Genomic DNA, 22,497 nt, shown 5'->3' with positions numbered 1-22,497 from the left:
GTTATCAATTTTTGTTATTGTTTTTGTTGTTGTTGAATGTTGTGTTTAATTAATATAAGTCGATCGTCGATTTGAAGAGGAATTTGTTGGCCTATTTCGAGTCGACGTCGTTGTGAGTAGGTGGATGACACTTGGAATGTTGTGATAAGATAAGCAATTGTTGCATTTTAAACGGGCAGATTATTGCTGACCGACAAGTTTTTTTCGGTAGGCCGTGATTCTCGTTGCGCACTTCTTCTTATTTTCTGCATGTGTCCAGGCGTCCGCTGTTTCCCTACGGAAAACGGATTTTATCCATTTGGGACAGGGTGAGTAAATCCTTAGTAGTAGTGTAATGCGCCCGACACGGATTCGTTCACATCGTCCCATGTGACATGAAAGTGTGAACGACAACAATGCAGACGCAACAAGGGATATCTACTTTTCCAGAATCTGCTGATCGTGAAAATGGCCTGGACACCTTTCCAGTTAGGCATCGCGTTCCTGATGCTGATCACAGGTAGCGCAAACGAAGCGATCACCTCGCGTGTTCTCAGATTACCCATTGTTATTCAATGTTTTCCAGGCAGCATCAATACGCTGATTGCTAAGTAAGACTCTTTCTGCTTCCCGTTTCTCTCGTTTCTTCAGTTTGATAATCATGCTTCTCGTGGTTAGATGGACGGATATGCTGAAAGCTGAAGGAAGAGACCATGGAGAGCCGCGAGAATTCAACCATCCCTTTTTGCAGGTGACGAAAACGTACTGTTGACTGTTTGTAATTTTGCCTGTAGCTTCGTTATTTTCGAAGGCATGCGCTATGTTTTTGGGAGAATTCCTATGCATAGTGGCATATGGCGTGATACACCTGATCAACCGGGCCAGACGCCAGTCCGGAGGTGAATTAGAAGCAGCGGAACGACCGCTGGGCGAAGGACAGGAGCATTTCACGTGGCGAAAGGCCTTCGTTTTCCTTCCACCGGCGCTGTGTGACATGACTGCAACTTCCATTATGTAGGCTACATTTGTCTTGTCCTTGCTGTTTCGCTCGTTCGAGTTTGCTTCGTGCTCTGAACTCATGTTTGCACTGTCAGGTACGTTGGATTGAACATGACGTATGCCAGCAGTTTCCAGATGTTGCGAGGTGAGAACTGAGTTTTCGTTTAAGTCAGCGGAAGCATTTTGCTAGTATGTTTTCAGATAATTTGCGAAAATTGACTAAATAAAAAAATTAACCGCGCGGCTCAGTTTGTAGAGGCACTGCTCATGTTCTTCTACATTAACATTTTTTTTGCAGGTGCCGTTATCATCTTCACGGTATGAATCCTTATTGCATCGGTTCCTCTGTCGGTCGTAGCATGATGTTATGTTGAACAGGCACTCCTGTCAGTCGCGTTTCTGCGAAATCGACTATCTGCGTAAGTTGAATTCCCGCATTGTGCCGCTTATCGCAATTGTTTGTAGTTTACTCATGTTTTCTTTTTTTTACACTTCAGGTCGAAATGGTTGGGAATGTTTGTGGTCCTGGCAGGCCTGGTGAGTCGGGATTTTGCACTACTAGCAAAAATTAGTTCTAGATTGTCTGCTACTAAAAATTGATTTTTCTCTTTAAAACCTTTTAAGAAAGCGCTGAGTGCACTGAGAATATATCTTTTGTCTGATACCAGTTATGAAACTCGATCTAGGCGCTCGTTGGAGTTTCCGATATTGTCTTCGGCAAGAAAACTGATGCTCACGGAACGAACCAAATTATAACTGGAGATCTGTTGATTATCATGGCACAGGTGTGTTTCGCTGCGACTTAGGTATTTTTACGCGCACATAAAAAATTCTTTCTTGCAGATTGTTGCAGCATGTCAGATGGTTTACGAAGAAAAGTACCTTTCGAAATACGATGTCCCAGCCTTGGTTGCTGTGGGCTGCGAAGGTAGAATGCGCTATGCAGTCATAATATCTAATTGGTTTTGTTTTGTTGTCAACGCTTTCATCGCTAAAAATATTCTTGCTCATGATGTTCCACAGGTCTTTTCGGATTTGTCGTCCTTTCTCTTTTGCTTATACCTATGTCGTATATTCCCGCCGGCAGCTTTAGCGATACACCCTTCCATACCATAGAAGATCCTATTGACGCATTCGTTCAGGTGAATCCAACGCAAGTTTGTTATTATTGTTTGTCTGGGTTTAATTGTTTTTCTTGTTAAGCCTTATTTTTTATGGGAGGACAGCAAAAATATCTGAGAATTCTGTGTATACTGTCTGAGAAATATCTCAGAATTCTGTACGCTCGAACTTTGCTGTTCAGAGCGCTGAACCAGTCACTCCAGTATAAACTGACAAACTGTTCTACTTCACAGATGAGCAACAACAAATTCATCGTTCTCGGTTTAGTGGGTAAGCCCAGCGTGGGAGACAAAGAAAACCATAATAATTATGGTATTCTAACGATGAACTGTTCTCTTAGGAACGATTTTTTCCATCGCGTTCTTTAACTATGCCGGCATCAGTGTCACGAAAGAGGTGTGCCAGAGTTACCAAGAAATGCGATAAACAACTTAAAATTTTGCGTTTTGTAGATTAATGCTACAACTCGCATGGTCCTCGACAGTTTACGGTGAGCATTATGGTGTATTTCAAGAGATCCATCCGAAAAATCTTCAGTTAGCATAAGTCGAACTTGGTGTACGTGGTGTAGAGATTTGATCGTGTAATTGGGGTATGAAATACTGAATACGATAGAGAACTGAGCTGGCTTCATCTGAACTGCTACGTAGTAGTAATAAGGATTGGCTTTTTCGATGTGTTGCAGAACGCTCATTATCTGGGCCGTCAGTCTGGGACTGAAATGGCAGGATTTCCAGTATTTGCAGGTCGTCGGCTTCGTTCTTCTCATTGTAAGTCTGTGGTGAAATTAAATTTCTTTGTCTTACAATATCATCGTGCTTCCACTGTTTTCACGCAGTTCAAATTTGTAGATTGGCATGACCGTATACAACCAGATCGTTACGACGGAAACGTTCAAAAAAATCAAAATAAAAATTTTGCGACGCAGTAATGGAGACGAAGAAGTTCTCGTAACGGAAGAAGAAGTTGACAGACGGTAGCGGATATTTGACCAACGATGATTTTAGCTTCCTATCGATTTTGGTATTTGCCAGCTTTCAATGTGATTTTTTTAATTATGCTACCATTACAGCAGCAAGAGTAGTAGTTCCCGTCATATGGTAATTTATCTGCCATTGGGATCACCGTGTTCATTTCATATAATCGCATTGCTGATTGCTGCTTCGTAACCCGGAATGTACCAGTATTATGCACTGTTTCTACCACTGTAGGCAATAAACTGACATCCATGGAATCCGATTTCTGATATGCAAATCAGACATCGGTTTTATGGTGTGATGCGATAGACGGTATGGAAATGGTGAATTCATCTCCTGTTTGATGAAGATATTCAAATCGCGACCTACTTATTTGGGAAGATATCATTTCGACCAGATTGCGGTTCTTAATGGAATACCGTCCCAGTCGTCACAGATTAAAACACATTGACCGATACTTCCTGTAATAATTGACTTGATTTCTGCCCTTGTGTAAGACAAACTCGGGTTACACGCACTGTTTGCATTGCTCGCCGAAATGAAGGATTATAAGTTCGTTTTTAGCAGTTTTATCGCGTTGTAAAACTGCATCGATAAAAATAATGCATAGCAGGAATAATAACTTTTTTAAACTAACGATAACAAAAAATTAACCAGCGTGTTTCTCATGAGCCGGTACAAAGCTTCAAGATTTATTTCTTTACTACGAGTACTTCTATTATATACAAATTTCGACGAAAAAGTATTGGACAGTGTTCTTTTACGTCTACAAGAATGGACAACGCAAGTGGTATTGCGCCGCATTACGAACATAATCTGGAATGATTCCATGCTTTGTATACTGCATTGGATTTGTTACAACGAAGTATAACGTGAATGCGAAGGATGCCATCGTGTAAACCGGTATTATTTTGATGATTGTACGAGGAAAAATCGTCTAGACATTTGATGCGACAGTCTTGTTAAATAACATTTATGACTTGGATGAAAGAAATCAATCACAACCGCTATAGACCATCACAATGTGTCTGATAAAAAAGCGCTAGAAACTCTTTACTGTTGCAAATAAAATTCCCCGGTCTCTCTTGGGTAAACACGGCAACCATTGGCAAAAAAAGGGAGTAACCAGTCGCTAGAGATACGTTTATCAGAATGAATACTGGATGTACTGAATGCATATGCCCAAATACACTGACTGTCTCTGCACTCGAAAACCTATCAGCATGGCAGCACGCACAGAGATTGCAGATCAGTTCGGGCCAATTGACTAATGTTACCGGTCTGTCAAAAGTTGATCACACTCTGGAAGATGAGTGGAAATACTGCTGTCGGGAGTGATGTTGTCTACAAAAACCGTTGCCGTATAGTCGGCAATCCCGTAGGGTAACATGCCGTGCGGACTGTGTCGGGTGTACAGGCGCTCATTATAGGACGACGCACTGCCGACTGACTGCGATCTCCCGCTCCGTGCAGCCGCATCATCCTCCACAACAGCAGCTTCCTCGGTGGTCTCCGGTTCCTCGCTGCTGCTAACAACCGCTGACGGGACGACATGCAGCTGCACCTGCTGTGACGCAGGCTTGGCGGAATGCTGGAAAACAAGTAAAAGGTCACGTAATCAAATTCCCGCGAAACGCACGGGAAGCAATCAATCCATAACCTCAGGCAGAAAGATGTGTTTATTAATTATTCCCTGACTGCGCTGCGCTTTAATTTGTCATAGTTAACGCTGTCTTTGTATTGTACAGCCGCATCTAGGGAATGCAGCGATGACATCTGGGCATTCTTTGATTTCATCTGCTTGATCGATCACATTTGTACGCCCGCAACCTGCGTAAGCATGTTAAATCGACAGAAAATCTGAATTTAAAAAATTCATTAGCGAAGCAATTTACAAGATGGGTTGTACTTGTAACAACCTTCTCTGATTTATTTTGATTTTTAAGTTTATTTACGAGCACACGGGAACCGTCTGTACTCAATTCCAAAATAACAGCACAATCCAAAAATTTTAAATTGTTCAAGCACCTGGCGTGTTGTCATGCATCTGACCGTTTTCAGTGGCGCTCTTCCAAAGGAGCACTTCAATCTCTTTCGTCGTATAAAGCGTTCAGAAATCGCCCTCAAGAAATGCTCGACTGTTTTTCCAGCACTCAGCAGGATCCGACAACATGAAATTTGTCTTAGTTCATTTAGGGCTTTAAATGGATCAAGTAGACATCCCGTCGTTTGATGCCTATAATTCGCTAAGTAAGCTGCTCAGCGTCTTCGTTTAAATGAAACTGTTGTTCGTTGCCTACAACGCTGCTGCTCCTGTAGGCAGACTTTATTGATCGCCGCGCATCGGTTTACGCCGATACGGGCTATATATCCCGTCTCCGGGATAATGCACAGACTAAGCGAAGCGAATAAGTAAGTAAATGCACAAACTTTGGCTTGCGGACGCACCGAGTTGGCGGGTGTCATTTGTATCGAAACCAATCCAGGAGAAATTCTGAGATTGTTTTCGGTGGTCGCTGGGGAGACCAGCTCAGACGCATCCAGATCCTCAATTTCCGCCAGAACACAGGGCGGCACGTGCGTTACCGATTTCGAGGAATACACCTGCCGACAAGAAAACCGGTTAACGGACACTGAAATCTCTGTTTGTCTAAAGAACACATTATAAACAGCTAGCGATATGGGAAAGTGCGAATGATTTAAAATGTGAAGGGGAGTCAATATTTAACCTCTCGTCTCATCCTCTCAATTAAATATCTTGGCCAAACAGTTATCTGAACGGCAAAAGACGAAGAAAAAGTATAATCGGAAAAGATTATTCAAGAAAGCGTCACGAACATTGATGGTGCTGGTGTTAAAATGCCGGAAATAAGTACTAGTCTACTAGAGTATTTAGTACATATCATACGCAATCAGCTGACATTGTGAAGTTGCGAGACCTTTTGGAAAACTTTGTACTCGTACAGTAAGACATACGTAATTATATCTATATACTATATGCATAGCTGTTTTACTAAAGCATTACGACAGTTAAATAAAGGTTGTAAACAGCTACCATAGTGGAAGATCTATGTTTTATGTCAAAGTCTTAATTTCTAGTTTCAAAGTAAGCTATTAGCATTCGCGGTTTCGTTGTTAAATAAAAATGTATTAATACAAAAAGCTACTTCAATTTCATAGCACCCACTTAACCATGCTGCTATTCCAACATTCCTACTTGACTCTCCGGCTTCCGTGTGTAATGTGTAATATATTCTCGTTAATGTTTTGCACTGACCTCGGAGTTGGTGCCATGACCGGATGGAGAATACGAGATCGAGTCAATATTAGTAGGCTCGGTAATTACGATCTCCGGATGGTTTGGTTTATGATTGAACAGTGGCTCCCGGTCGTATAAAAATGCACCATTAGCCAAGCTATCTTTTCTGTGCCCTTTTCTTCGCCACTTCCATAGTACCAGAAGTACTACCACCGCCGTTATAACGACACTAACACCCAGTGCGATAAGAACAATATGCCATGGCTCCAGTGGCCTATAAACTGTAAAATACATACGTACAATACAGTGCAGATGTGCAGCCAATAATACATAAATAACATAAAAATACCTAATAAATTAATCTGGCACTGAATCTTGCTTGCGTAAAGTTTTTGAGTCAGAAGCGTAGAAAAATTATAATAACCATTAGAGAATCTGTACCTAGATTGCTGTCCCATAAGGCCATAATGTATTTCTGCAGACTTACCGCTTTCCTCATCACCGTCTTTTGTCGCTTGAGTAGTTGAGTTGAGCAGTTCAATGAAGCTGCTTTGTGTTTGGTCACTTAGCAGTAAATCGGCTGCGGCTTCCATTTATTTAGTTATTTCAAAATACTGTATAGATGAATTTATAATAAACTAGATTCCATTTTCAGAAACAGCCCATTGGCGAATATAAGATGTATGAGATGGAAGAGACCCACAGGTACATTAGGCGGATCGACATATTCCGATACATGTCGGGAACGAAGTAAAGTATATTTATTTATATGGACAGTTTGTCAATTTCGCCGGTCAGGTCACAAGAGCGTCCCATGCTTCAAGGTGAGTGCATTCACCATCAAACCGACTGGCATTCGTAAAATTTGTATAAAATAATTCAAAGAAAGGTTACGAACTAACACAATTTTTAGCTAGCGTTAATAAGAACCATGCTTAAATTTCCGGTGCACAAACAGAGCGCACGCAGAAAGAAGAAACATAGGTAGTTTCACGTTTCACGTTCGTTATAAAACAGTCAAAAACTTAAGAGCATGAAGGACTCACATCCATATCGAAAAAAGATCTGTTAATCGCATACTTGTTTCATATACGTAACGTGTATGCAGATTCAAAGGTGATACTCCTATATCCGGACGTACCGTTGAACGGAGCCTGAGGAAAGGCCTACGCTAGCGTTATACCGATCCAGCCGCACAAATCCTTGCTCGCAGGACACTTTTCATTATTAGCTCAAAAGTATACCGCGTTTGGAGTTTGTTCCCACTGGGCACGCGCATGGAATAATAATCTACACCCCGGCGGAGGAAGAATAAACTGAAGAAGCCAGCTGGGACAATTTTCCCAAGCTTGGCCAGCGTACAACGGAAAGAGCAACCGTAAATGTACGCGTGATACTTAGCACGGCGCAAAATTTCCTCTAATCAATGGAAGTAATTTCGCTGCAAAAGTGCCACTGCACATTTTGCGTATAGTGGGCACATTGTCGGTTCCATGATCCCGTCATTTCAGGATAGCAGCTGAAGCATCATTACACCACGGAATTCCGGGACACAGTTAGGATAATATGACCAACTGGTGTAATTAATAATTTACGGTCAGCTACGTACGCGGGCGGCTGTATAAATATCTGAGCTGAACCTGCGCACTGTATGTGCTACCACGGCGCAATCACACTCCACTTCGGCTGTGACTGTGTATTTCCAATTGACCGTCATTAGCTCATTTAGGGCGCAGAAGTCGGTGTTGGGTTTGCTCAGCTGGGGAATGGGAATAAATTGGAATATACTGTCAAACATCATTCGCTTACAGGACGCGTTGCAAATCTTTCAGCCACTGACCGGGATTTTCACTGTTAATGCACACATGCATACAGTTATTACTAATAAGAGGAAATTTTACGGCTCAATGAACGGGATTCTTGCCGGATCCGTCGGGCAAATCGATAAATCCACCCAGACATTCGCTAGAATAAACATCCACTTCACGGTAGGGAATTTATTTTGAGAGGAACGCTACCGTAGTGGAGCAACTTATTCTGCGACGTATTTATGTCCAACATACTGTACTTATGGCTTACCATTCGAAAAAAATCAGTAATAAGTAACCAGATATCTACACGTCATGTACGAAAAGGTGTAACACAAGCCGGTAACAAGCTTACATCATGACATATTATGTACATAAATTTTAGTTTATAAAGCTGCGAAAATGACATTTATCGCCTTGATTATCCGGTAGTCACAGGGGAAAGGCTTAAATTAAGCTACAACAGTGTACCGATTCTACCGAATCCATAGCGGTAAAACTTTCGCACTGCTTTTTATCCCAAGTTCCACATCTAAATTGACCCTAGAATTGTAACTGCATTGTTATAACAGCCAACACAAGTTAATCTTTTAGTGCCAGGTCTTGTCCGATCATGATCACTATGTATACAGTAATTAATTTTACCTTTGAAGTGTTATTTAAATTTTTTAAAGTGTTATTTAAATTGCCATAGAAGTACTAATAAATTTATTGATTTGATTTTGCATAGAATTATATCTAGTATCTAAAGACAATACAAGCATTATGTCAAAGTTGTTCTACGTACCAGGCGGCAGGCATTTTGTGCAGCAATGCGCTTGAACGTTTCATCTTTGTTCCCACAACACTTCCGGAGATCCGGTGAGCTGGACACGTAACAGCCACCCGAAAGGCGTTAGAATTGCTCTGTTTTTCTACGGTACTAACAAGTAATAAGTTGAAAAATAGCGATTCTATCGTGGTATGTTCAGTACCCGTACTAATAATTAGCGAGATTACAAAATTTTGCAAATATTGCACTTTATGTTTTATATTTTGCTAGTAAGTACTCATTTTTCATTGTGGGGGACGCGTTGTGTAGTAAATTTCGATTATATTGTTATTTCGCGGAATATTAATTTTCGCATTTGGACAGCGAATTTGGTTGCAAAATCTGCAACCAGTACACGTTCGCAATGGAATCCTACGAACGAATCATACTGGTGAAGCCCGAAGTTTTTGTTTATCGCATCCCCCCGCGATCGACAGCGCGAGGCTACAGGCGAGCAAAACAAGACAATCTGCTGTTGGGCATCGGTGATTTATATTCCTGAATTTGCAGAGCAGCGGACTGGAATTTGGATAAGCCTGATTGGATACTCCGCTTACGGGTGATCGCCAAGGACAAAACATGTGCAATCCGACTGGAAGACAAAACCAGCGGTACATCATCATACACTGACACATTTCGATACTTTCATTCGCTGTATGCATCAGCTAAAGGATTTCGTTCTCCGATGTCTGTCTGCAGGTGAACTGTTCGGAGAATGTCCCGTGGATACGTACCCCGGAAGCGCAGTGGAAAGCGTCACTGACTCTAGTCGATACTTCGTTCTGAGGATTCAAGATCCTTCGGGCCGCTCCGCCTTCTTGGGACTGGGCTTCGGAGATCGCAGTGATTCCTTCGATCTTAATGTGGCTTTGCAAGATCATTTCAAGTGCGTATTTCTTAGATCAGTATTTTGGTATGATTAACTGGGTGTTCTTGCCTTGATGAAGATAAACAATTTGAATTGCGTAGACTGCAGTAAAAATTAAAAATGAAGAAATAAAGGTAAAACAATAAAGAAGCTGTTTAAGATAATAAATTTTTAATCAAATAAGAAGTTTTTAGACGGGTATGCTGAACGAGATTGCCTTCCAGTTTTGGTAAGGCGTGGAGAGAGTGGTGCAATTTAACTTGTAGCTTACTGGTCAACTATTTCAGCAGAATAATTTTTTAAAGTTTCTCTTGCATGTGTGGATGTTACATTTCCGCTTTAACAGATTTGGCTTTATTTTCTGATTTTCCTCGGGTTTTCCTTGGTTGTGAATTAAATGAACAATTTCTCTTCAGTTTTTTGTATTAATTTTGTCGTTAAACATCTTTTATAGGTGGGTGGCCACATCCGAGCAGATCAACAAGGAAGAGGCGTCCGATCAAAAGCCGCGGTTGGATCTGGCCTTCAAAGAGGGTCAAATGATCAAAATTAACATAGGAGTAAGGTTGCTTATCAGATTTTCAAATAATATTGTGACCTGCAGGAAGTGCGAACAACGTAAGTCTGTAAAACGTTGGGTGTTCTTCCAGAAAAAGTCCTCTACAACCACTAAAGCCCCTTCGACCAGTACGGGCGCTGTTCCCGGATTGTTGCCTCCACCCCCGGGTGCCGGTGGAATGGGAATTAAGCTTAATCCCCCGACAGCGCCAATCGCACCGCCAAATGCAGCTGCCAGTAATGTTTCGCAGATTCCCGCAGTTGCTGGTGCCAGTGGACTGTTGGATTTCGATCCGATGTCTTCAGGGACGCCCGCGACCACACAGCCGATCAGATCCACGAATGAATGGGGAGATTACAGGTAAGACGCTGCCGCATTCTTATCCACTTAGTATGGAACATTCCGAATGTCGTCAATTTGCAGCACCGGCTCTGCGGGATCGAAGTCTACATCAGATACGTCTTGGATGAATTTTTGAAAATAGCACAGCGGATTCCCTTGCTTTGGTTGAAATTCAGTGAATAGATGAAATACTGTCAATAACGTTGATTATCAATGCAGTTACCGGATTTTCATTGTCTTAGATTTGTTTTTGATGTTAAGATTTTGTTGTCATTCCAAAGTGCAAAACGATTGTACTCGTCTTGTTGCTATGTTTTGATCTTCGTTTTATCCGTTATTTTTGCCTTGTGTCACTTAAACATTTGACTGTACTCCACGTGGATCGTTATCGATTTTCCTAAATTAAACGTGCAAAAAACGTCCAGTCAAATAGACCGTTTCACTTCAAAACAAACCGATTTAAACTTTAATGACCTCTGTAGTTACGCAATCAGATCCCACTGAAAGAAAACGCCAATAGCATATTAAAATTAACCTAAAACAGCCGGTTTCAGACTTCCAAGCACAAGCAACTACGAGCTCAAGCAAAAGAACATTCTCCATCCTTTCAAAACAGTAATCATACATTAGATCCTTTTTCAGGTGAAGGAGCCAACATCGCAGAAAAGACCTGATGAAATGATTTATAGTTTCGTCACTTTCATCAATATCTTGTTATACGGTATTTTCGATGGTGCGGAACGGCGTTTTACTTCTGGCTGGCATTAGGATGAAAAAGAATGCGAAAACGCTCGCACAGCAACGGCAAAAGCCGCAAGCCCCGCAACCACTAGAATTCTGAGCCATTTGCCCGAAATGGCGTGACGATTTCGTCTTGCGTCGTTCGCGGGATTATTGTTGGGTTCCGGTCCGGTTTGTTTAGCAGCATTCGAATCAGGAACATTCGGGACAGATTCATTAGGACTGCTTTCCGCTGGCAGTACGGCCTCTCTATGCTTCTTTTCCAGTTCCTGAACATCAAACTGGTATTAAAGCGGTTCAAGTTCTTTTACGAAATTCGCGGACAGAGGTGACTTGAATAAAGCAATGGAAAAAGAGAGTTAATCGTTCAACGTAACCATCAATCACTACTCAGTCGCGCTTCGCCGTACGAATATCAGGAATATCACATGACCTTACCGGAACAAAGTCTGGAAACAATTTGCGGAATGTATCATTATTAAGGTTCCATGGGATGCTTGCACGGGCGAAAACACGTTTCTCCGTTTCCTGTGAATTCAAAACTTAATGCAAATCTAAAATTTAGCACATTAAACTCCTCTTACAGTTGTGTTAATTGATCCAACAGTACTCTGGCTACCCGTCTAAAAAACAATTTTTGCGTTAGGTGGTAATGATGCGAAAACGATCCCAGGAATTCATTACCATAAAGCTGACTAATCCGCACAGAATTGTGCCAACATTCCAGGCAGGATTCCATGATTCCGGATGAAAATCCGACATGGAAAGACACAGTCGCTGGTTCGGAGCGAAACGGCCGTTGGGAGTTAAAATCATGATTGACGGCGGCTTGAAGGGATATTCAACAGGAAAGATCAGTCGTCCCAGGTAGTAGCCGCCTTCGTAGGGAGTCTGTTCTGGTCCACGAACGACATAATACCATTCCAGTAGATTATTTGGTTTAGGGCACGCGGATACGTAAGGTACCGGATCTGCAAAGGAAGTCAAAATTAGCGTCTTTCGGCGTCAGTGTAGAAAAGGTCGAATTTGAACAGAATTCACTTCATAATCATACACTGGTAAACTACTTATCATTGTAAAAATACCGCATATTCGCGAGGGCGTTTGAGAAGAACACGACACAAACAATAATTCACTAAAATAATCAAGTTCAGGCCACAACCCAGAAAACACCGAAATCCATTATCAGTAAGTAGCGAACTAATAATAAGCGACTAAGTTAGTAAGATTATTTTCTATATATACGGACACTCACCCTGCAATAATCGTTTAAAATCCTTCTGCAAACGCATAACAGCACTCTTTTCCGCCATTCTTTCCCTGTCGTAAGCAAGTGGCTGATGGGCAAACTGGAAGAGACTACTCCTAAAGAGATGTAGAATCATTAACAGGTCCAAATCCAATAACGAAGGCAATTATAAATAAACAACACACCACTGTAAACGGAGCAATAAAATACTAAGTTTAATGATGCTTCGAAAATAATAACCAGAATAAGAGGAGTGATTTTGAAATGACAGAAGCTATAAGATCTTATCCCGTCTACACGGTCTAATCCAGATATGATACAAATACCTTCCTGATCTTAAAAGTTAAAACAAAACAGTAGTTTTTACTTAAAGCCCACGGGCTACAAAGGGGATGATTTGCAGCTATAGCTAGTATTAGCTACTGTAGGTGACGTCAACCTGTCCTCATTACTGACATTACAGCATGGACATATTTGATACTCGCAAATCGCAATAAAGCAAAGCTCTTAGAAAACAACAACCCGAATATTAAATAAACAACAATTTTTTTTGAAAATTTCAAAATAATCAGCATTAAGCTTTAAAAAAATGGAAGTCAATAGTTAACACTATGAAATACTGAATAGTGAATTCTCTGCGAACACCAATGCAGTGCGTACTGTTACTACTGTACGTGTTTAAGGCAGTTTAAGCACTACCACCTTCCACTCTTCGCCACTTTGGCAAACGACGGAAGTAATCCGTAATCATGACCATAGGTTCTACGAACCAAAGCAAAACTATGAAGGTTTTCAGCAAATAACCACTAAAGCACAATATGCCACAGTCCTACACTTTACAGATTCGAATAAAAATGCTAATAATTATTACAACTTATAAGCTTACCTGAAGCCCAAACTTGTGATCAGCTGCTGTTACAAATCCACTGAAGTGCAGTTCGCACTTATGGAGTAATATCAATCCAGATGGAATATAATTATATATAACACACTCGCACCTTATTTCCAGCAAGTACCACAACTCGATTCAATCACAATGATAGAATATCAAAATATTCCGTTACTGTTATCTGCGTTTCCACAAGAACCAAACCACCACTTCAGAGAAAACAACTGGTAACTTTGGTATAAAGTGCTACCACAGAAAGTACAAGCCTTGTACGACCTGTGCTAAAATCGAAAGCGGCCCCAAAACCCAGCTACGCCAGGCGGGTAGTATGATGACGTAATCTCACGCCCTACGCAAACGTATCTTTAACAGAGGGGCGGAGCGTGCGATTTACAGGGTCCGAGTGCGTGTGAATTACAGGGAGTGTGAAAGTTACGCTAGGATTACTCTATTAGCTATCTCAGTAGCTCAGTACAGCCAATCCGCCTTGATACACTGCTATAGCCAATCCGTATTGCTAAAGACTGCCATTGGTGGGCACACCGATTACGTATTGCCCCACCTCACGCAGACAACCGGCCAGCAGATAACCTGCCGTACGCTAATCACTTGGTTTCTCCTTAATCTGTAGCTTTCAGAAGGAAATAAGAAGGAGCAAATTAAATTATCAGTCAAAATTATCAGTTTCGAAAGAAATAACAATCAAATATGAACTTTCACGAGAAGATCGCCAAATTTGAAATTACGCATTTGGCATGTCAGATCGTTCAGCTCCAATCGCACTGCATGGGAAAGATAACTTTTGCAGTCAGCTATGGTCTAATTAGCGAAAAAATTAAATTACATCGTAAGTTAAATACTTTTCTAAGTCCAGAGCACGAGAAATAATACTAAAAATTATTGTTACTTTTAATAGAATCATTTAAACAATTATTCTTCTAATCCCAATTTGCTGGGTTCTGAGATCGGCAGCTCAAGAGAGGTACAGAGAACCCATGCACACAGCAAAGTTGTGGTTTCGGTTTTTTTCGCTTTGCATGCGTTTTACGCTCGGCAAGGGGTACAGGAACACTCAAACACAGCAGTTTCGGGCCTTGGGCCGTGTTTTAAAGCGCCTAACACAGTTTGTGCATGGACAATATACTTAGAGGGACCGTGGTGCTACTGTATGACAGTATCGTTAGGAAAAAGCATCATAAGAACCAGTGATGTCCCGTTTGCAGTTTTTCATGTCCCGACCGCACTTTCACGATCAAAAACTTTCCCGCACCCGCTCCCGCACCCGAGCGCTCGGACCGTCCCGCAACCCGCTCCGTTCCCGATTTTCAATGAATCAATAATTTTAATAATTGTTACAAATCTATTACAAAATTTTTGTGACAAAGTTTCGTCGAAAAGTTTAATGGATACGCATTTTTTAGAAGACTATACCTGCATGATAAATCTTACTTTTACTTTTCAAAAAAACTGAACTTGGCTCTTAATTATAACTTATACAATTGCCGTAAATATATTTTCTTTCGAAACCGACGTTTGCGTCACAGGAGCTACGGAGCTAGCCGCCGCTTATCAAATCGCTGTATCGCAACTGGATTCGCTTTGAATCAGAGACCCACCCTAAGACACCAACTTTCGCGCGAAGCGCGAAGCTGACGCACTTTTTGGCTGCGAAAATTGCTAGAAATTCTATAAAAAATTTTTTAATTCAAAGAAATCCCGTGTTTTCCCGAGTAGCGGGCGGGCGTACTAATCAGGCTATATTCCCGACCGCACCCGATCCGAGCAGAAAGCCTCCCGCACCGCTTTCCGAGCAAAAGCGGGTGCGGGATGCGGGAAATTCCCGTGATTTACCGAGCCCGTGAAAAAAACGGGACATCACTGATAAGAACCCACAGTGCGAGTTGCACGCTGCACAGAACCAGGATCGCGCTGCATGCGAACAGTTTTTTTTGCTGTTTGTTGCCTTCCTGTTTTACCGTTTCTCTGTTAACGTTTTACTGTTTCTCTGACAATCGTTTGCTTTTCGCCTTCAAAATTGTTAATTGTTTCACTTGCAATTTCATCAATATCGAGTACGGAAATGGGAAATTTATAATTAAATGGCTAAGCCAGCCTAAGCGTGACAGTTTTCCGGTTCCATAAAATCAGTACGAGTACCGATATTATTAGAGTAAGTACTGTATTATTTTTTATATGTCATGTCCTGACAACCTGAACCAGGTATGATAGGCTTGTGACCTTTCTGCAGGAGAATATTGTGGTACCGGACTGGAATCACGCAGTAGTGCTGCGCTGACCGGCATTTCTGAATTATTCGCATATACCTAGCATCAGCAGTAAAAGTAGGCGAAAAAGTCGAATCATATAACGCTGCGGCTTTGCGGGCAGTGTACCAATGGACAATTACGATCCACCCATCAGGTGCTTTTTAATCTCGACGGAAGTACAAAAACGCATCATTTCATTCATTTGCACGGCACCGTTCCATACGGTTCAGTAAATTAAATCTTGTATACATACATACAAGATAGCTGGCGATTATCGTCCGCAGGCTTCGGCGTTATTTAAGTACAAATACTTCCGGAACTTTTGGCGATGAAAAGTGTCACTGATGACATTCAGATTCAGAAGAGCGACTGCCGTATGTATCCAGACTGCAGTTATCCGTCTAAAGTTGGTCAATAAAATGATGGAAATCAATGACTTATCGTCGCTGGAAAGTGGAAGCCGACAATCACGAGGTCTCACAGACAACTGCACAACACCTTCCGGAAACAAGACGGCAGTCCGACACAGGAAGAAAGACTGTCGAGCCTAAAGTCGGGAAAAGGTCTTTAGTCGCGGGATCATATACCGCCACGAAAAAATTTCCATCAGTCAATGCTGCACGGCAATACAGCGTTACGTTACGGCCGGTAACTGTAATTACCGAAGATATATATTTTCAATCAGTGAACGAAGATGCGTACGAAGACAACGGCTGGAACAGTAATTTCTTTACAACTTCCAATCCCGGAAATTGGTTTAGAAATCGAGTCACCTCATCGTCACCAGAGTTATCAGAGCTGGCCAGTGGCCACTGAAGGCTGTACTGTTTGTGCGGTGCAAACACCCTTTGTACTCATACTGAATACGTCATAACAGGCATTTTTAATTTTTATAGTTACTGGTGAAAGATAATCGTTTGATTACCAGTTCTCTCGTAAATTCCTACTATTAAAAGAAATACAACACCGCTTAACTGAATGTCAAGGAAATAAATTGAAATAAATTATCTGTCTCAAATTACTTAGTCAAAAAAGAATGAAAATAAAATCACAACGATTGCAAGATTTACTGATAAAAAAATCAACATACGAGTACGTAAATCACCGAGACTGCATTCGATTAACAGCATCCTTAATTTCTTTCAGCATCATGGACCCCACAATCACCTTCTCGCAGTTCACTGTAATTGTGCACTTGGGGAACTTTGTTACCACCGAAATAAGGAGCGGCGAGGCGGACGAGATGGTTTGTCCAACGAAGAGTAACGTCTCTGCACTTCCGTCATTCGATGGTAGAGGACCCACGTTTGCAGTGTCCAAAACCAGGTTGGTGATGGCATTTTTATTCTGCAGACCACTGGACAACTCCACACTGGCAAAATTCTCGTTCAAGCCTGACAAATTCCCTTTAGCAGTGTCAAATTGCGCTTTGGTCATAGCAATCGGACACACCATTTCACCAAGCGACGGTCGTAGCGTGGTGTCCATCTCCTTGCCATTGTAACCAATAACCAGCCCGATATTCTGCGTAGTGTCACAGAAGTCTATTCCAATACTGGCATGGAGTATCTGATTTGGTTCCAAACTGGCAATCTCATGGAACTCTTGAATTTCCACGCGAGCTGGCAGTTTCTTGCGGACAATTTTAATGTCGGTCACAGGAGCTGAAGAAGTATTCGTGAAAGTCAATTCCACCGTAACCATTTTCGCGGAATAAAGGAATGTCCTGCGAGGGAATTTATAAGTGATCCCAAAACCACCGGTTACTACCGGGGACAACAATTCACTGGAACGATTAGGAACAAGCACGGCCGGTAGAACAGCGAAACCACTGGGCGACTTGGCGGCTGATGGGGAGGATGATCCCATAGGAAGCAAAGGTGTGGTGAACGGAATCGTCGAAGTCGGTCCAGTTAAAATATCGTCGAAGTCCAATAACATTCCGCTAGTTTTAGGCTTTTCCGGTGGTGACGGGACAGATGGCTGAATAGCAGTCGGTTTCGGCTGAACCTTTTCTTTTCCATCGGAACGCGCTTCGGGAGAAATAGTAGCAAGAGAAACTTGCTTTTTAGGTGAAGGTTTTGGCTTTGGCGTGGGCTTCTCTTCCTCCTCCTCCTCCGAACTTGATTCCTCACTTTCCTCATCATCGGAATCGTCTTCACTATCGGATGATGTCTCTACGCGGCTCTTCTCCGTCGTAGATATTAGCTGGGCATTGGTGGCAACATGGTTTTGCACTTTCTGGGCTGATTTTGGCTCCGGTCTATTTGCCGATTTGTCTTCTTCAGACTCTGAAAAGAACAAATAACTGAAAATAACTGCAGCAAAAAGTAACAACACAGTCATAACTCATAATCCTAAACGGTATATGCAGAAGACGAAAAACCATAAAAGCTACAGTGCCAATGCGTCGTTAAAGTAATCGCCTACTAGTTGCAACGTCTGGTTGTTGAACAACCAGACAGTTTAGGGTTCTATTGATGATTTACCCTCTCCGTCAGATGTACCCTCTTCGTCGGAAGATTCCTCTTCGTCATCACTTTCGTCGTCTGATTCCTCTTCGTCGTCTTCCTCCGCTTCTTCTGATTCTTCATCAGAGTAAAACTTTTCCGTAGTCTTGACTGGACTTTTTGGTTTGACCTTACTGGGAGTTTTCTTAGCTAAGTCAACCGGCATTTCGACATCTCTGACCGATGACGGTGGTGGAACTTCCGGAAAGGTAGGCAAATCTTGATAGCCCGCTGCGCGCAGATTCAAGTAATGCGATAATGTTCCCAGTTGAAGCTCAGCACGTTCAGTGAATTTTGACTCCATGACCGGTGGCGGCTTCGTTGCCATAAGGATCTGTCGAGCCAGACCGTCAAAAGCATTCACAGCAGTTCCGTCATCTCCTCCACCCATATTGTTGGGTAAAATCAATGCGCGTAAAAACCGTGCACGATCACGGATATCGTAGTTAACGTCGTATCGTGCCAAGTTGAAAACATACACCACGAGAAGCGACGTCTGTTGGGGATTCACTGTAAACAGTTTCGCTGCCAAATTAATTATCTGTAACTTCACAATATTTTCCTCCTTAGAGAAAGATTTAACAGCCTGTCGCAGGACATCCGGCCCAATTTTCGGTACTTGATCGCAGTACTCGCCAATCAGCCACAGAATACTAGCTTTCGCCTACAAAAACAATAAAGCTCAACTTTGTAGTCAGGCCAAGCCAGCACATCGTGACAACTTACAAGTGACAACTAACCAAAATAATCGACACAATTTTCTTCCAAAAAATTGCAATTTATGCATTCTAAATATGTAGGTCAGTTCTGGACAAATCACATTTTTCCGTATTATAAAATTAACTTACCATCGGAACGGTAATTTTGTCCACAAGTTTAGAAAGATGATGTATGATCTCCTGGTGAGCTGTCGGTTGCAGCTGTAACAGCTTCCGGATAACACAGACACTCTCTGCCACCACATGATCATCACGATTGGACAATAAATTAACCAGTCCATTCAAGCAGGTTTCCGTCACTTCGCTGATGGTGATCGCACATCGCCCAATGGCTTGGATCGTACTGGCAATCAATTCCCGGTCCGAACTGGCAATATAAGCCTGAAATTCCCGTAGAATAATAGAAATAGTCCCCTCGGAAGCCAGACTTGTCAGAATCTCCAGCTTCTGCAGCTTGATATGCGTAGGATCATTGGAACGTACGAAAAACGTTTTCAAATGGGGGACAAATATCGATCGCCGGTTTGGCTTCGCCGCCAACGTGGCAATGTTGCTCAAGACGACAGACTGGATTTCACGATGCGATCGAAGAAGGCGGATCAGTGGTTTCACTGTCAGAGCAATTTCCGTCTTAGGAGCAGCATGGTGATATAACTGCACGACAGCCATCACCACGGCGCCGTTCCGACTTTGCAGTAACGGTTTAGCACTCCGCAATAAAAGCCGATGATCAGCATCCATACTCATTTTATTTGGCTTCGGCTTGGACGCTTCTTCGTCGTCATCATCGTAGAAATTTTCATGGTCGCTTCCTTCTGATAAATAAAGAAAGATGTTAGTTAGTAAATTTGCAAAACATATTTATTTTAAGCCACATAGTCGCATAATTTTATTCTGATAACTCCTATAATAACATGGTTTCCAAAGTCGCATAAAACTGTCGCATAAAGTCGCACAAACCAACCTAGTTGCTCGCTTTTTACGGTATATCACACGTTTTTGCCATATTTTTTTTCAAATTTAAGTCAAAGGAGCATTCAATTTAGTTCATCCTGTCTATGCCGTCACAAAGAAACGGCAATGCAATAAGGAAAGCGAGCACCCGTTACCTGCGGCTTCTGCCTCTTTCTCATTCGGATCGGCAAACTGCATCCGCGCGTAACGCGTCAACATGTTGAGGACCGTCACTTGGCCCCATTCTTCCAGATCAATGAGCACCTGGCACAGCCGGCGATAGTTCTTGTGGATCAAGTCAATCCGCTCCGGACAGACCTCCTCGAAGGCCATCACCGCACTGCCGATCACCAGCGTGGTGCGGTCGCCCAACAGCTTCTCGATGACTTCCACCAACTGGTCGCGCTGCTCATCGTCCAGACTGTACAGCTTGGGAATGGCCAGGGCAGCGGTCTTGCGCACATACGGCGACATATCGCTGGTGGAATCCTTAATGGCCAGCATCATGATGGGCACGATGACGGGCACCCGAATACTGGACAGCACGCGTAGTGCATTGGCCCGGATGAGTTGGTTGGGATCTTTCAGCGCCCGCTGGAAGGTGCTGATGGACAGCAGCGCCAGATCCTGCTGCTCCTCCGCGTAGCGCACCAGATAGGCGTACACCAGCTTCTTGATTTCGATGTTTTTGGACACGACGTTCTTGACGACGGCGGGGAAGAGATCGGAGGCGTCTTTCCCTTTGGCCACCATCCCGATGATGCGCTTCATCGCCTCCAGCCGCAGCTGGTCCTTGTTGCTCTCCAGCATGTTCTTCAGGTCGCCGTGCTTCTTCAGATCGGCGGCGAAGAAGGTGGATGACGCGGGATCCGCGGCATAATCGGAATCGGCGACGCTGGCGGCGCCCGTGGCCACCGTGTTGTTGTAGTTACGGTCGCCGCCGCCATTCCGATCGTTCCCGTTCGACATGCTGAACGACTCGATTTCCTCACGCGAAGTGCTAGACATACCAAAATACCCTTTAAATTCCATAGTGCTAGCCGCCACGCCTTTTACTCAAAGTCATGCAATCCGTAAGTGTACATTAAAAAAATCAGATCATAAAATAAGGTCCAACACGGTTATCACAGCGAGAAAATAATACAACTGATTAGTTGGAACCCCCTTTGAAAACAGATAGAAACATCAATTATTAAATCTGAAAACACTTAAAATAATTGACAACCCACAAATTGTGTCAGCTGCAAATATAAATTTGTAAAACTTTTTCAAATCTCAAAAATTCTAGTTCCAGTACAATACACTTTTCCGTAAAATCGCTCGTTTATACTGTACAGACAACTCACTGATGCACGATCACACACTACAACCAGATCACATTCACTAAAAATGTATGCCCCAAGGCATCTCCACACGTTTACGTTATTCTGTTATCTTGCATTCTTGCTTAAAATCCGGCTTTCTGTCTCTGCTCATTGTGGGTAAGAAAACCTTCTCATACGCGGAAATGCATCCTAATGCTGGAGACGTCAGGAGACTTACTATGGATACAATCATACGAGGAATCCACAGAGCAGCAAGTCCGCAGTTCAAGGTTTACTTATATCGCAGAAATAACCATAACAAACACATCAAATGCTGTTATGGACTTATGGTTAAAAAAATGCTATGAGCATATTCAAAAACATCCAACAGCCACGAAAACTCACAGGGTCCTTTTTGCGATTGACTAATGATAACTATCTTTTTTCTCTTTCTGAGTGCTCCCGAACCAGGCTCTGTAAGGAACAGGACTCGCAATCGTAAAACTCATAAATTGATCCTGTAACGTAAGTATAACTTCCAGCGCGAGGCTTGCACGCATTTGAGCATGCGCGCCTCGCACTGTACTTACTGCTGTCGGCAGTACTGTACTTATTAAAGCACGTAAACGTTAGTACGGTAAAACCCATCTGAAAAAATTACGATAAATCACATTAGCGTAGACATCAGCTATAGAAAAATCATGGCTAAACCGTTTTACATGTCTGTTTTATTATCTTCGCAAACCTTTTTGCAGTTGTAAAGAATTTTAAATGTACCAACTAGCGACAGCTACGTATTGTGCCGTACGCTGCACTAATATACTTATTATTTATAGTGTACCGTTAATTATGAGCTGCCAGCTGGGTGTCTGATTTACCCAGGATGCAAATTTTTGATACACTTCCCCGTGAAGCCGGCGGTACTATGATGACTGGGATGTTTTAGCTGTTGTAAATTTACGGCGTGTGCAAAGGAGCAAACGCAAGCGCCTTTGACTCCAAACAAAAGATTTCATTGTGACCCAGACAATCTAGTTTAAGTCTTGTACGCTAAGGGTCGCAACTGACCATCATAACAGGTAATTACGACTTATGGTTTTTTTTACAAAATTTTGTTCGGCAACCGGAATGCAATACTAC

At 42.5% G+C, this 22,497-nt stretch overlaps 5 protein-coding genes across 7 annotated transcripts; 2 read left to right on the top strand and 3 right to left on the bottom strand.

The window, feature by feature from the left end:
* Positions 1–146: 146 nt before the first annotated feature.
* LOC129586175 (solute carrier family 35 member F6-like) lies at positions 147–3,334 on the top strand. The gene is made up of 17 exons (XM_055479229.1): positions 147–308; positions 430–499; positions 566–590; positions 658–730; positions 791–993; positions 1,074–1,123; positions 1,277–1,296; positions 1,357–1,397; positions 1,476–1,515; positions 1,665–1,763; positions 1,822–1,906; positions 2,002–2,120; positions 2,334–2,370; positions 2,441–2,496; positions 2,553–2,590; positions 2,786–2,870; positions 2,952–3,334. Exons 2-17 carry the CDS (start codon positions 448–450, stop codon positions 3,078–3,080), a joined length of 1,152 nt encoding a protein of 383 aa, XP_055335204.1. The 5' UTR covers positions 147–308; positions 430–447; the 3' UTR covers positions 3,081–3,334.
* A 652-nt stretch (positions 3,335–3,986) lies between these two features.
* LOC129586298 (uncharacterized) lies at positions 3,987–8,185 on the bottom strand. The gene is made up of 4 exons (XM_055479434.1): positions 6,824–8,185; positions 6,355–6,617; positions 5,526–5,681; positions 3,987–4,668 (listed from the first exon to the last, which is right to left on the bottom strand). Exons 1-4 carry the CDS (start codon positions 6,927–6,929, stop codon positions 4,351–4,353), a joined length of 843 nt encoding a protein of 280 aa, XP_055335409.1. The 5' UTR covers positions 6,930–8,185; the 3' UTR covers positions 3,987–4,350.
* Positions 8,186–9,122: 937 nt separating this feature from the next.
* LOC129586269 (NECAP-like protein CG9132) lies at positions 9,123–11,095 on the top strand. The gene is made up of 6 exons (XM_055479385.1): positions 9,123–9,405; positions 9,466–9,566; positions 9,655–9,841; positions 10,278–10,383; positions 10,474–10,742; positions 10,806–11,095. Exons 1-6 carry the CDS (start codon positions 9,320–9,322, stop codon positions 10,858–10,860), a joined length of 804 nt encoding a protein of 267 aa, XP_055335360.1. The 5' UTR covers positions 9,123–9,319; the 3' UTR covers positions 10,861–11,095.
* An 80-nt stretch (positions 11,096–11,175) lies between these two features.
* On the bottom strand, positions 11,176–13,866 carry LOC129586235 (ubiquitin-conjugating enzyme E2 J2-like). The gene is made up of 6 exons (XM_055479322.1): positions 13,601–13,866; positions 12,721–12,830; positions 12,150–12,436; positions 12,050–12,088; positions 11,904–11,993; positions 11,176–11,734 (listed from the first exon to the last, which is right to left on the bottom strand). The coding sequence occupies exons 2-6, from the start codon at positions 12,776–12,778 to the stop codon at positions 11,489–11,491; spliced, it is 720 nt and encodes a 239-aa protein (XP_055335297.1). The 5' UTR covers positions 12,779–12,830; positions 13,601–13,866; the 3' UTR covers positions 11,176–11,488.
* A 2,872-nt stretch (positions 13,867–16,738) lies between these two features.
* On the bottom strand, positions 16,739–21,901 carry LOC129586248 (AP-3 complex subunit beta-2-like). Of its 3 annotated transcripts, none has more exons than XM_055479354.1 (5): positions 21,596–21,901; positions 20,209–21,053; positions 19,229–19,914; positions 18,360–19,044; positions 16,739–18,161 (listed from the first exon to the last, which is right to left on the bottom strand). In XM_055479354.1, the coding sequence occupies exons 2-5, from the start codon at positions 21,020–21,022 to the stop codon at positions 16,972–16,974; spliced, it is 3,375 nt and encodes a 1,124-aa protein (XP_055335329.1). In that variant the 5' UTR covers positions 21,023–21,053; positions 21,596–21,901; the 3' UTR covers positions 16,739–16,971. The 3 variants fall into 3 exon arrangements, with proteins under 3 accessions (XP_055335329.1, XP_055335330.1, XP_055335328.1); XM_055479355.1 differs by having other exon boundaries at positions 21,763–21,872; XM_055479353.1 differs by lacking the exon at positions 21,596–21,901 and having other exon boundaries at positions 20,209–21,521.
* Positions 21,902–22,497: the final 596 nt, after the last annotated feature.

The sequence above is a fragment of the Paramacrobiotus metropolitanus genome, unplaced genomic scaffold (genome assembly GCF_019649055.1).
Source record: "Paramacrobiotus metropolitanus isolate TYO unplaced genomic scaffold, Prichtersi_v1.0 Parri_scaffold0000020, whole genome shotgun sequence".
Lineage (NCBI taxonomy): Eukaryota > Metazoa > Tardigrada > Eutardigrada > Parachela > Macrobiotidae > Paramacrobiotus > Paramacrobiotus metropolitanus.
This window is presented reverse-complemented; position numbering and strand designations above follow the sequence as displayed.

What these genes read in the sequence shown, in the direction of transcription:
- LOC129586175 (XM_055479229.1), top strand. Translation starts at nt 448, where the DNA reads ATGGCCTGGACACCTTTCCAGTTAGGCATCGCGTTCCTGATGCTGATC. An exon ending in ATGACTGCAACTTCCATTAT is followed by an intron (nt 994 to 1,073) that starts GTAGGCTACATT and finishes TTGCACTGTCAG; the next exon opens with GTACGTTGGATTGAACATGA. An exon ending in ATGGTCCTCGACAGTTTACG is followed by an intron (nt 2,591 to 2,785) that starts GTGAGCATTATG and finishes GATGTGTTGCAG; the next exon opens with AACGCTCATTATCTGGGCCG.
- LOC129586298 (XM_055479434.1), bottom strand. Translation starts at nt 6,929, where the DNA reads ATGGAAGCCGCAGCCGATTTACTGCTAAGTGACCAAACACAAAGCAGC. An exon ending in AGACGGTGATGAGGAAAGCG is followed by an intron (nt 6,618 to 6,823) that starts GTAAGTCTGCAG and finishes TGTATTTTACAG; the next exon opens with TTTATAGGCCACTGGAGCCA. An exon ending in GTCATGGCACCAACTCCGAG is followed by an intron (nt 5,682 to 6,354) that starts GTCAGTGCAAAA and finishes TCTTGTCGGCAG; the next exon opens with GTGTATTCCTCGAAATCGGT.
- LOC129586269 (XM_055479385.1), top strand. Translation starts at nt 9,320, where the DNA reads ATGGAATCCTACGAACGAATCATACTGGTGAAGCCCGAAGTTTTTGTT. An exon ending in TCGACAGCGCGAGGCTACAG is followed by an intron (nt 9,406 to 9,465) that starts GCGAGCAAAACA and finishes CTGAATTTGCAG; the next exon opens with AGCAGCGGACTGGAATTTGG. An exon ending in ACTGGAAGACAAAACCAGCG is followed by an intron (nt 9,567 to 9,654) that starts GTACATCATCAT and finishes GTCTGTCTGCAG; the next exon opens with GTGAACTGTTCGGAGAATGT.
- LOC129586235 (XM_055479322.1), bottom strand. Translation starts at nt 12,778, where the DNA reads ATGGCGGAAAAGAGTGCTGTTATGCGTTTGCAGAAGGATTTTAAACGA. An exon ending in GCGGATTAGTCAGCTTTATG is followed by an intron (nt 12,089 to 12,149) that starts GTAATGAATTCC and finishes ATTGTTTTTTAG; the next exon opens with ACGGGTAGCCAGAGTACTGT. An exon ending in TGTTTCCAGACTTTGTTCCG is followed by an intron (nt 11,735 to 11,903) that starts GTAAGGTCATGT and finishes TTTGATGTTCAG; the next exon opens with GAACTGGAAAAGAAGCATAG.
- LOC129586248 (XM_055479353.1), bottom strand. Translation starts at nt 21,085, where the DNA reads ATGGAATTTAAAGGGTATTTTGGTATGTCTAGCACTTCGCGTGAGGAA. An exon ending in GAAAGAGGCAGAAGCCGCAG is followed by an intron (nt 19,915 to 20,208) that starts GTAACGGGTGCT and finishes TTTATTTATCAG; the next exon opens with AAGGAAGCGACCATGAAAAT. An exon ending in GGGTACATCTGACGGAGAGG is followed by an intron (nt 18,162 to 18,359) that starts GTAAATCATCAA and finishes TGTTCTTTTCAG; the next exon opens with AGTCTGAAGAAGACAAATCG.